Source organism: Suncus etruscus, chromosome 11 (assembly GCF_024139225.1).
Source record: "Suncus etruscus isolate mSunEtr1 chromosome 11, mSunEtr1.pri.cur, whole genome shotgun sequence".
NCBI classification, from domain to species: Eukaryota; Metazoa; Chordata; class Mammalia; order Eulipotyphla; family Soricidae; genus Suncus; species Suncus etruscus.
Window position 1 is genome coordinate 69,470,331 of NC_064858.1, and position 13,879 is coordinate 69,484,209.

The 13,879-nt window shown below is 33.6% G+C and overlaps 1 protein-coding gene across 1 annotated transcript in view; it reads right to left on the reverse strand.

The window, feature by feature from the left end:
- The window catches only part of PTPRQ (protein tyrosine phosphatase receptor type Q), a 196,462-nt gene that overhangs the window by 178,060 nt on the left and 4,523 nt on the right, over window positions 1-13,879 (reverse strand). Inside the window, 4 exon segments of the mRNA XM_049783346.1 lie at window positions 7,237-7,383; window positions 7,651-7,779; window positions 9,536-9,785; window positions 10,831-11,030. Of these exon segments, the coding sequence (XP_049639303.1) occupies window positions 7,237-7,383; window positions 7,651-7,779; window positions 9,536-9,785; window positions 10,831-11,030 (726 nt within the window).

The window sequence follows — 13,879 nt, forward strand, 5'->3', positions numbered from 1 at the left end:
CTCACTCAACTGTGGTCTGCAGAGAGACTTAATATAAATTTGATAATATATAATGACCACAAACACTTGTCCTTTGTTCACAAAACTGGGTTAATAAGTACTACAAGAGGAGATGGAGGACAGAAGATATGATTAATTAGGTACATAAACAGTAGTAAATAACTTTAGGCACTTTGGTGACAGTAGAGGTACTGCCAATTTGGGCTTGCAGTAATTTTGTACTTCAAATGCTTTGCACATAAACATTAATACTACTACACTATTACAACCTTCTTAACCTTATAATAAAAAATAGACATTTACATATTAGGGGACTGGAATATATTATAGCAGGTATCACATTTGCCTTGCACTCAGCCAACCTGGGTTTAATCTCTGTCATCCCTTATGGTCCGTGGAACACAACTAGGAATAATTCCTTATCGCAAAGCCAGGAATAAAATCTGAGCATCTCTGGGTGAGACCCCCCAAAGCAACAAGCTCCAAAATTCACATTTATTTACTTTTAATAAGAATGCAGCAACATACTAAATTCAGATCTCTAAATTCTTTCATATCCGAGCAGATTTGAATCACATAGAGACACAGGATATGGTAGGAAGCTTTAACAGAAATATAATTTAGGGCCCGGAGAGATAGCACAGCGGCATTTGCCTTGCAAACAGCCGATCCAGGACCAAAGGTGGTTGGTTCGAATCCCGGTGTCCCATATGGTCCCCCGTGCCTGCCAGGAGCTATTTCTGAGCAGACAGCCAGGAGTAACCCCTGAGCACCGCCGGGTGTGGCCCAAAAACCAAAAAAAAAAAAAAAAAAAAAGAAATATAATTTAAATTACTAGCACAGTTAGAATTAAGCTAACCATGGGGTAAATTATAGAATTCTTTATTGTTTAGATTTTTTGTATTTGGAAAGGGTGTTTTCTTTGTTATTTTATTTATTTTGAGTTGGGGGCCACACCTGAGTTGCTCAAGGCTTCACTGAGAAAAGTTTCAGGAAATGGTGCTTCAGATTTTGCCTTTATCTATATGGTTAGTAATTCCCATTGTACAGTAGAGAGAAAAAAGGCTTTAGAGACATAAAAACATGAACTTTTTAAAATTGTTTGTTTTGGGAGTCACACCCAGCAATACTCAGGACACTCTCCTGACAATAAAATTGCTTCTGGTGGTGCTTATAGAACCAGAGGAGATGCCGAATATCAAACTCTGGTGAGCTACATGCAAGTCAAGTACCCTACCTGCTGTACTATTTCTCCAATCTCTAAACTATGGAAGAAAATTAGTTAAAAGAAGAAAATAATAAAAGCTACAATAGAAATAAATAATATGGAAATCAGAAAAGAAATACAAAGAGTCAATAAAACCAGGATCTAGTTCTTAAAAAGAATAAACAAGAAAGATAAATCTTTGGCTAGATTATCAAGGAAAAAGAGCAAAAGGCCCAAACTGACCAAAGAAAAGGGAAGAAATTACCATCAGAAAATTCAAAATATAAGCAAAGTTAGAATAGAGGTGCCATATGGCGTGGAATTTTATTTCTGGATATCTAACCCAAAAACATAAAAAATAGTCCTTCAAAAGGACATGTGAACATCATTGTGCACTGCAGCACTAAGCCCAGTTGTTAGGCTATGGAAACAACCTATGTTTCCAAGGACAGAGGAGTGTATAATAAAATGTGGTATATTTACACAGTGGGAAATATACACAACTGTAAGGAATGATGAAATTATGCATTTGCTGTGCCAATAATAAAAAGGAAGATATGATAGTTTAAAGAAGAAAAATGCAGAATGGTCTCACTTATCTGTGGCATATAGAATAGCAGGGATGAGGAAAAGAAAAATATCAAAAGGGTAGTACCTAGATTATTCTTTGCCCTAGATTACAGAAAGGAGGACAGGAAATGAAAGAAAATGAATGAGGTGGATTTGTAAGAAGAGGCAGAAGAAGTTAATAGTGGGAAGGACCAGGAAATGTCAATATTGTAAAAATATGGTAGTATAGAAATGTGATAGTGATAGATAGTATGATGGTGTAGAAGTCTAATAGTATAGAAGTATGGTAGTATAGAAGTCTGCTAGTATAGAAGTATGTTAGTACTATGAAAGTATAATAGTATAGAAGTATGATAGTGTGGTAGTATGCTAAATCTATATATCTAAAAAAAAAAAACCCATAGAGCCAGCATCACTGAAAGCATGACATCCAAACTACAACAACTAAACTTAAAATCCTCCTATAAAAAACAGGCTGGAATTGAGGACATTGGTGAATAGAAGTTGACATTGGGTGAGATTGGCACTGAAACATTGTATGAATGAAACTCAATTCTGATACCATTTAACTAAATATGACTTTAAAAATAATGTCAAAATGGGCCTGAGCAAGAGCTCAGCGGTAAGGTGTTTGCCTTGCACATGGCTGATCCAGGATGGACCTTGTTTTGATCCTGGCATACCATACAGGATCCCCCAAGCCAGGAGCAATTTCTGAGCACATAGCCAGGAGTAACCCCTGAGCATCACTGGTGTGGTCCCAAAACTAGTAATAATAGCAATAATAATAATTTCAAAATAGATAGAAATTAAAAGTAAAAAATAAATTTTAAAGATAAAAATGATTTGAGTTTAGAACTCCCAAAACTTTTATTTATATATAACTTAACAAACTGAAGACACATAATATTGTATCTGGGTACTTGATGGAGGAAAAAATAAAACAGATCATGTGCCCTTGAAAGGTTGCATTAGACTATCTATTTTCCTCATATTTTATACTTTTATTATCATATTTACTAAAACATTTTCAGAGAAGGAGAAACTTCCTAATAACTACATTGTGAATTCATGCCATTAGTCAACTATTAAAGCTGCCATTTCTGTCTGAGAGTTAATATAACATGTAAAACACTTGATTTGCATGTGGCTGATCAAGGCTCAATCCCAGGTATCACAGTTGATCCTAAGCCCATCAAGGAGTAAGCCCTGAGCATACCTGAGTAATGGACCAACATCCAACACATCCCTATGAAAAAGCTCCCAATGCAATTCTAAATTATAGTTGAAATTTCTATGTAGTAGCAACCATCTGGCACTTATCCACTTAATCTGTACTTATATGGTATCTTAGTTCAGAAAGTAGCTTAATGACTACATTGATCTGATCAATTAAGCAACTAAATTGCCTAATAACAACAAAGAAGTGGTCAGTTCTGTTTGCAGCAACAAACTAATCCAGCAAGACACCAAAAAAATTACCAAATATAGTGGAAACTTATTTTTACTCTCTTATGTTGCTATTAAAGCCTAAAAATACTATAGATATTTAACTTTAATTTATATATTTTCTATATAACTTAAATATTGCCCAAAATACTAATTCCTGACATTCTAATTATAAACTTATCCTTGTTGGTTATATATATTATCTTTAAATATACCCCTAAATTATGATAAACTCTCCCTTTCTCTGTTATAATAGACAAAAATCTTTAGAGAATGAAGGAAATCAATTGGATGACTCTATCTTATCTCTAAAAATATTTCATCTGTTATAAATTCTTAAGAGAAAACCAGATAATTTTGGATTAAATAAAACTTCTCTATTATTGATACCAAATTGACTAAAGAAAATCAAGCACACAAGGCAACTATTCACTATTTATTATCAATGCTGGACAAGGATTACATAAGAACTATTTGCAAATCAAAACATCTACAAATTTGAGGTATGTATAAGAAAAGAATTACAAAAGATAATTAGTAAACAAATTTTCAAGAGTTTCAGTTTTAAATTAAAGAATATATTAAACAACATCAAAATAAGACAAATGGCACTGGGAAAAGGGCAAATTAAATAATCTATCCCACTTTTTAGTAAATTAAACTTTCTTTAGAAATACATTTTGGGGGTAAATATGTTAAAACACTGAGAATCATGAAAAAGAATTGTGAGACTTGCAGTAATTTCCCTAAGAAAAAATGTCTCTATCTTTAGAAAATGAAAGTTGAAATAATGGTACTGGAGGAAGACTAGAGAACATGGACAGTGTTTGGGACTGGCTTTTCTTTAATTGCAAAGAATACATTCTCACTGCAATCTGAGGCCAGGACCCCAGAATTCAGAGTAGTGGAACCAGTTCCCATATTGAGTAGATCAAGTGAAATTTACAGCTTAACCCTGTATAGGGAGGCGGGTGTTGCTGGTGGAACACTGGAATCCACATCTTACTGGTGCTGATGGAAGATTTTACCAGTACTAACACTCCCGGGCATTTTCCCTAAAAACTCAAGTGGTCCACTTATCTTGAGGTCACCTCCCTTATTTTCATTTCACCCAAGTTACCCACACAATCTATAGCTAGCTAAAGCCAAGGGACTTGCACCCTAATTCAGGAGTTTCCCAGGAAACCTATTTCTTGCATATAAGCCAATGCAAAGTATATAGCATTAGTGAATTAACATGTATTCTCATATGGTTTTAATATTCTTTTACTACAATTCTTTTTTTTTAAGTTTTATTTCATTTAGGTTTTTTTTTCGTTGTTTTTTTTTAATTTTTATTGTTGCCGAAGTGAATTACAAACATTTCACAGTAATATTTAAGGTACATAGTGACAATAAATCAGGGGCATTTCCACCACCAGTGATGTCCTCCCTCCACTCCTGTTCACAGTATGCACCCCATATCTCCCTTCTATACCCCCCAGAATACTAGTGTAACTGGTCCCCACTTGTACAACTTGCTGTGGATTAGGTATAGATTCCGTTGTGTTGACCTTTTACTACAACTCTAATACTTAAAATCAGGATTCATCAGTGTTGTTGAAAGTGGAAAGCAGCATTCCCTGCATTTGCCAGAGCATCCCACTGATGAACTTCACTTCTCCAGTCTTTGTTGGAGCACAACAGCTGACAATGAGCTTCCTGAGAGGCTCAGAATGGCAATAAGATATTTTAAAGGAAAAATTTCTCCTTTTTACAACAAATAAAGTCATCTATTCAAGATAATTTTCTGTCAAGAATAACCCATGTGAAACAAAAGAAACAATACACTAAAAGTTCTCGCATATTTAGCTAATCAAAAGTAAATTAAAAATAAAGAATTGTTTTAGTGACAATTAAAATAAGCAGCATGGTGTTTTGTATGTGACAATACATTACTTCATTTTCTCTCTTTCATATTAATTCTTTTACTTTATTTAAACATCGTGGTTTCAAGATTATCTATGCAACATACTAAGAAGGGTGGCAATGTATCAATTATCTTAAATTATATACTCAATTTAGGAAATGAAATGGACGCAACTTGAAAGAAGACAATTTAATTTCTAAAATCATTTAATTGCATAGCAAAATAAAAATCAGTTCAATTGAGTTGATTGAAAAGTACTATTAAGTTCAAACAAGGGTCCTGGCATATGTGCTGCTGATATTCATTCATAATATTTCTAGTTTTCTTAAAAACAATTAAAATCTGTTTTTAAGTGCAATTGGGCTCAAAAGTAAAACCTACTGGAGAAGGAAGACAAGACTTCAATTGTTCTTTTTTTTTTTTTTTGGTTTTTGGTTTTTGGGCCACACCTGGTGATTCTCAGGGGTTTCTTCTGGCTATGCACTCAGAAATCTCTCCTGGTTTGGGGGACCATATGGGACACCGGGGGATCGAACTGCGGTCCATCCTAAATTAGATCTTGAAAGGCAAACGCCCGACCACCTGTGTCACTGCCCTGGGCCCATATTCTTTTTTTCTTTTTTTTTTTATTCTATAAACTTTTTATTTAAGCACCATGATTACAAGCATGATTGTCGTTGGATTTCAGTCATAAACAGAACACCCCCCTTCACCAGTGCAACATTCAATTATTCTGGTAGAAGAAACAATGAAGAATTTTTCATACAAAAATGAAATGCTACTATTATGAGTATTTCTCTCTTTGTAAAATCATATGCTTAACTCTGGAGGGCACAGGAGGGAGATATGGGACATATCCTGGGAAAAGGGATGGAGGGGGGACAACCCTGGTGGTAGGAATGGCCCTCATTCATTGTCACTATGTACCTTCAATATTACTGTAAAGATTTGCTATTCACTTTTTAGTAGCAATAAAAATTATTATTTAAAATAATTATATGCTTAAATTGATACATATTAGAATTTTTATTTGGAACTTAAGAAATATTTTTACATGTCTTCAACATTAAAATATTAAGGCTTGGTTTTGAAGCACAAAATTTAATGGCTGCTGCCCTCTAGTGGTTATAATTTTGAATAATATCTATAAATTTTTTTGGGGGGGTGCAACACCCGTTTGATGCTCAGGGGTTACTCCTGGCTAAGAGCTCAGAAATTGCCCCTGGCTTGTGGGGGCCATATGGGACACCAGGGGATAGAACCGAGTTCCTTCCTTGACTAGCGCTTGCAAGGAAGACACCTTACCTCTAGCGCCACCTCTCAGACCCAATATCTATAAATTTAAATTCACTATTTGAACACACATTTACCCATATCTATTTATTTACATATGAATATTAATAATCATATAAATTATGAACTCTTTAAATATTTAATGTTGTTATATAAACAATTATCACTAATTGTAATCCCTAAACAAAATGAGGTCATATTACAAATTTGTTGTGGATGTCACCCCCCCCCCATGTGGTGAAATGGTTTGATAACATGTTCTTGTTTGGGGACTATATGGGTTACCAGAGTTTAAAACCAGGTCACCCACAGGCAAGATAAGCACTAAAGTTCACTTAAAACTATGGATTTGGGGGCCCGAGTGATAGCACAACGGTAAGGCCTTGCATGCGGCCCAACACAGGACTGACCCCCTGTTCGAATCCCGGCATCCCATATGGTCCCCTGAGACTGCCAGGAGCGACTTCTAAGCACAGAGCCAGGAGTAACCCCTGAGCACCTCCAGATGTGACCCCAAAAAACAAACAAACAAAAAAGAACACTATGGTTTTTATTAGGTTATGTTTTACTTATGAGCTACTCAGTAGTGGTTAGGGCATATTCCTGGCTCTACTCAGAGACATCTGGATGGGTGCCAGGAAAAAACCCTGTCAAGTCATATGCAAAGCAAGTGCCATAACTGCTGTAAAGATACCCACAAAGAAAGCAAAGAGAAACCAAATTGCTTCCAAAGTAATGTTTAAGCAACACAATAAAATGTTTAGACAGTGGAAAAACTCTTTATTAACATAATAAAAGATGTTCTTACCTTCTGGGGGAGTGAATACTGAAATATTTGTTTTGGGTCCAATTCCTGCGCTGGTTTCAGCAGCAATATACACATCATATATTGTGTATGGTATTAGGTTTGTGAATGCAAACTTAAGGTCTTTTGTGCTGTTATCCAAAATTCGACCTTTAAAATACCCATAAAATTATAAGGGTAAGGAATATAAGGAATATAAGGTATAAAACATATTTTAGAAAGCCTTCCATTGAGTGAACATAATACATAAGCCCTAAATATCCCTAGTCTTCTTGCAACCTCGTAGTAACACCTGATCCTATTCCTTTACAGCAAATAATAAAAAATTTTATCCCATATTCTTGAAAAGCTTGATGCTAGTAAGCAAACATCTATCATTCTTTCTCACAAAGATCAACAAAATCAATTAATACCTACCTATAGGCCCATATAATTCAACTCTGTAGCTGAATTTTCCTGTAACTATAGTTGGTGGGTCCCATGAGATTGAAAAGGACTTTCCTGTCACATTAACAGTCACAGAGTTTTGTGGGGGTCCTTCAGGCACTAGAATAATTATTGAGACATAAATAAGAGATGCACATGTCAATAAAAGAGCCTTTATTATTAAATACACTTCATAAAACAAATCTGGAGGAAAAATTACATTGGTAGCAAAGATTTTTTTCACTTAAAAATAATTTTCAAGGAACGGGAGAGATAGACAGCGGTACAGCGTTTGCCTTGCATTCAGCAGACTCAGGAGGGACCTGGTTCCATTCCAGGCATCCCATATGGTCCCCCACCTGCCAGGGGCAATTGCTGGGTGCAGAGCCAGGAGTAACCCTGAGTACCACTGGATGTGGCTCAACAATCAATCAATAAATAAAGTTAAAAAAATAATTTTCAAGATTAAGCTTTACTTAATGCTGTAATTTGACAAATGACAGTTCAGCTTTCATCTGAAATTCATTGTATTGTTTATTGTTCTGAAACATTTATGCTGCATGTTTATCACATTACATAAGATGTAGGTATTTGGCTTTATAAAAGTGATAAGGGAACATGGAATATAGGGTCAAGTAAAAAACTAATATTTCACTTTGTAAATTACAATTAAACCATACAATTTTTCCTTCTTCCTTCAAAGAAGTTCTCATTCAAATAAATAATTTCATTTTTGTGTCTCTCATGAATTATTTAATTATTTAAGAAGATAAAGAGTGTACAGAAGATTGAAATGTTATGATTCAAAAATGATTCTTATAATCAAAAAATCTAACAGATATAATAAAATAATAGAAACTGAATATTACACCGTCAAAAAATACTGTGCTTGAATGAAATTGTCCTTTCAGTAATAATTTCCAAGATGTCAAAAATTACCTAAATGTCAGTAACTACCATCCATCTACATATGTAAATGTATATACATATAAAACCATACTACCATATATGTTCAAATGTCCATCCTAGAAATTTGAACTCCTAGTATTTAAAATTTAGTAATGATAATATCTATTTATACACATTCAATCCTAATACTACTACTGAATAAGGAAGTGAGATTATTGTCTGCAATTTTTATATGAGTAAATTGCAGTGCAAAAAATAAACAACTATATACATCTTGATTTTGCATCACACCTGGTGATGTTCACAGGCTCTGTGCTTAGGTATAACTCTTGGCAAGGCTGGGGGAACCATATGTAGAACTTGTCTTGGACCTCAAGAGGCCTTATATAAGACTCGTGGTACTAACTCTCTGGTTCCCTAGATTTTCTTTCTAGAAGGTTATGAGAAGTGAGCCAAGATATAGACAGGAGGCACCATGCTAAAGCAATAAGCTCCATCCCAGCCTCTATTTTTAATTAGTGTTTTTATCTTTTACTAAAATGTTAATCACTGGAAACTTCCTACAATTGCAAATTTCCAAAATTGTAATTTGTATTTGACAACAATACTACTGAGAGAACATGGATGATTAAGGAAAACATAGGAGGGCAAGAATTATTGGTCAACAACAACATAAAAAATTGTTAGAATCACAGAATAAAATCGTTCTTAATAGAATGGATATTAGAATCAAATTCTTTCAAATTAACTCTCTTAAGTTTATGGTGGATTTTTTTTCTAGTTTTTGTTAATATAACCAAAGAATATAAAAGTTGAAGATGTTTCACTATGGGAGCTCTGTATTTATGGTTTGGGGTGTATTTTAAAGTAGAGAAGATTTGAACCAAAGAATAAAAATAAAAAAATAGATTAAATAGAAAAATAAGATTCCAGTTTTTTTTTTTTTAGTACAAAAATGAAAACCTACCTGATTCAGGTGTTCTGACAATAGTACTATCAATATAACCTGCTTCCGTTGTCACCGCAGAAACTTCAAAGAGATATGTCGTATAAGGTCTCAAATGTGTCACCACAAAACTGATGGGCTCCTCCCACACGGAGCTTCTCAGGTTTCGTGTCCCTGTGCCTGAAGAATGCGTAGTCCTCGCTGGGGATGTGATCCTACCCAGAGTTGGAGAAGGGCTAGTTGTACTCCATAAAAATGACTCACTATTCTCCTGATGGATAACACAAATATCAATAAAAATTAATGGAGTATCTCAGTGAACAGGAGAGGTGTGATCCATTTCACTTTTGTTCATACTAAAAAATTATTCATAGTTCAAGTGTTTAAAGTGCTTTCCAATTAAATTACCATTTTAATTACAATTGCCAAATTTTTGCTATCTTTTAATTATTTTCATATCTCTACAATTTTTAGAGCAGAATATATTTATTGTCTTCTTTGAACCTTATACATCATGACAACTGATTGGAATCAAATGTTAAACAATAAAAATATTTTAAAAATTTAATTAATGCTAAAAATTCAATAGTCAAAGACATGAAAATAGATATGTTCCTTCGTGTGAATTTAAGCATAGATCAGTTTTATTATTAACATAATCTTCTTAAAAATAAGAAGAGAAAACCAATGAAATGCATATTGTATGTGTGTATGTAGATATGAATTTAAATTATGTAATAACAATCCTAATTTTTAAAAGATTTGGGACTTCTATTAACTAAAAACATTTCAAACTAAAGTAATTTTGAGTGCTTATGCATCAATAAAATTAAAAATATTACCAACGATATTTTCTGGAGTAAGATGCGCTACCATTGTATCACGAGGTCAGCCTAACAACAATATTTTTTGAAAATCAGCAATCTAGAAAAAGCTTATTAAAGTACTTCCATGCATTTCTCATCAATGTCTAGAGTGATAATTACTTTGCTGAAAGAATTATACAACAGAAAAAATCCACTTTTGCAACTCCCTCATTTACCTTCTTTCTCATGAAAGTGTAATATTTTTCAGCTAGTAATATCCTTTATTTTTTATTTCAGGCTTTATAATTGCCTATCTCATCACTGAATTTGTGAACCTTCTCTCCTGGTACCTTACTTAATATTGTTAATACAAATTTTAACCACTTAATTCTATAAATAAATAAACTTATTGATAAAAAAGAAATATATGTATACAGTAGACAGATGTCAGAAACTACAAGGTCAATATTTAGGCAAATTTTTTGAGACAAAATGTTTCATGACACTTACATTACATTCCGGTAACTTCCCAGTTAAAAGGTCCTCTACTCTAATAGAGACATCTTTTACTACTATCCCACTCCTGGCATGTTTGACACTGATCTTGAAACTTGTAATTTTTCCATTTGGTTGCCGAGGTAAATACCAAATCAGGTTCACTGCTGAATAGTTAAAAGCTTCAACTGTGAGATTCACAACTTTTCCTGGTGCTAGAAAAATGGAGAGGATTCAAAGAGAAGAAAATTATAAAACTAAGAATAATTGTTCTATAATTTGATAAATTTATTTCTATGATGTGTAATATAATATAACATAACATTTTTCATATTGTTTAAAATTAAATATATTACATATTGGGGTTTGGAGAAAATATATTTCATATTAGATAAAATCTACTTGGGTGAAAATTTTTCTTTTAAAATATAAGTCATTGTTTTTTGACTAAAATCAATGGAATTTGTGCCTATCCATGTTTAAGAGTGATTGTTTACTTTAGCATTATTTGGTCAATACATTCATTGGTAAAAACTATCAAATAAGCCACAGTATACATATTCACTTTTGTAAATATACAAATAAATTTGAGTAATAAATGTATATTAAAAGAGTATTTTAAAGTTATGCTACCTTGACAATAAAAAAGTGACCAATTAAAACAATTATTCATTTATTTGTACAAAAAGGCACTTTCTAATTATATCAACTATCCTCTCAGACCATGATGTGTTGAAAATGAAAATTAATCAAAAACAGAAATGGAAAAAAAACACCAACACTCGGAAACTAAAGTAATGAATTTTTGAAGTTTAATGGATATAACTACAAAATCTGAATTTCTGAATAATATGATAAAATAAATATGAATAGTCAAAAGAGCAATGAATGGCCAACAACAATAGAACTGTAAAGTTCGTTTGTCTGCAGAACTGAACTTACTTGGAATAAAGGTTAAGGAAAGTGGATAGGAGGAGCCTTTAGGGTACGATAGAGGGAAGGGAGCACTCTGGAGTGAGTACAGTTGATGTCCTCATGAAATTCAGCAACAGTCACTGCATTTCAGTAATAATGGGAAGGGGTGAATGTGTAACATACATAATTTTAAAAAGCCACTGGAGAAATATTGGGGATTGGTGATCACATTAAATGTGGACATATATTTATTTTCTTATTTTTGAGGGGGTAGAGGAAAGAAAGCTGAACAAGAGAATTTCTTATGTAATTTTGAAGTTTTCTCAAAAACTCACACAAGTCAGAAATAGAATATGGCTTTTGCTCTGGGATTATTTTTACTGTATTGTAGCATTTCTCATTTTTTGCTATCATAATTTCCCAATAGAGTTCAAAATATCTCTATAAATAAAATAACTTTTTAAAATAATCTAGCAAACATGTAATATCTTGGCTGTTACAATGTGGGGGGAGGGGAGATGGTGAAAATAGGACTGAACAAGAGAGAGGGCCAGAGAGATAGCACAGTGGTAGAGTGTTGCATTGCACCCAGCCGATTCATGACAGATGGTAGTTCAAATCCCAGCATCCCAGATGGTACCCCGTGCCTGCCAGAGCGATTTCTGAGCGCAGAGCCAGGAATAACCCCTGAGCATCACCAGGTGTAAACCAAAAACAAAACAAATAAACAATAAAAAGGAGAAGAAAAGAAGAGAAAAATAGAAGAGAAAAATAGCTATATTTTAGGAAGTTTTCCAACTTGAGTCAGGAAAGTGAGAGAGTTCTATATATAGTCAAAGATTATTCTAGGTAGAGGGAACAAGTACAGAGCTAAAAGGTGGCTATAGCAGAGAAAAGAGGATGGTAAGAAATGAATGAAAAGTGAGGGTAAGGGATGGGAACCAGCTAACTTAGGGGGGAAAAGCAGCATAGTGTTGAGCTTATTTTTCAAAAGATGATGTGGTCTGGTGGAGAAAGCAATCAGTACTTTATTCAGACACAAATAAGAAAAGCAGTGAGGAAACATTTAAATACCTAGTCAAGAAATGCTATATAAATTTATATATTTTTAATTTATACATAGAAGTTAAATAATATAATATGTATTTAAATATGTATTTATTCTTATTACTTATATTTAAATATATACATATATTTTTGTTTGGGGGCCACACCAATGTAATTCTTAGAGCTTACTCTGTCTCTACACTCAGGAGCCAAAATGATGGGTCTAGGGACTATATGGGATGTCTGGGATAAGCCAGGGTTGGCCTTATGCAAGGCAAGCACCCTCCCTAAGGCCCCTCTGGATATACTTTGATACATTGTTGGCAAGATTTGTTGATAGAACAGATAGTACTATGAAAGAACAAAGGATAGAATAAAGGATAGAAGTATAAAAATAAAGGATAAATTTACTATGCGACAATACAGGATAAAATAAAATAAAAGATAAAATAGAGATAATAAAGGTAATAAATAATATATTTTCTCTTAGCACGGGAAAAATGCCATTGTCTTTAATAAGTTTTATATAACGATATATATGGGTTAATATCCTAACCACTAAAATAGCATTAATAAAAGTGAATCATAAAAATGCTTTTGATTTAAAACGTGTACAGAACAAACCAACCTTCATTAATACAGATTCATATAAACTATGTACATGAAGGATAACAGGTCAAGTAGAAATATAGCAATGTAGCAACAGCACTTTTTTTTTTTTTTTTTTTGGTTTTTGGGCCACACCCGTTTGACGCTCAGGGGTTACTCCTGGCTATGTGCTCAGAAATCGCCCCTGGCTTGGGGGGACCATATGGGACACCGGGGGATCGAACCTCGGTCCTTCCTTGGCTAGCGCTTGCAAGGCAGACACCTTACCTCCAGCGCCACCTACCCGGCCCCGCAACAGCACTTTTTAAATGAAATAGGTCATGGATAATTTTCATTGTATATTTTTATTTCTGCCTTCTCAAAGTTTATCAAGATATATTTCCTGTTTTTGTAATCAGCAATAAGCTTTAATGAGTATCCTAATTATTCCAAAAATCTGGAAAATTAATTGAACTGACACATTCTTAAAAGATTTAGTTTAGTGTTAGATTTT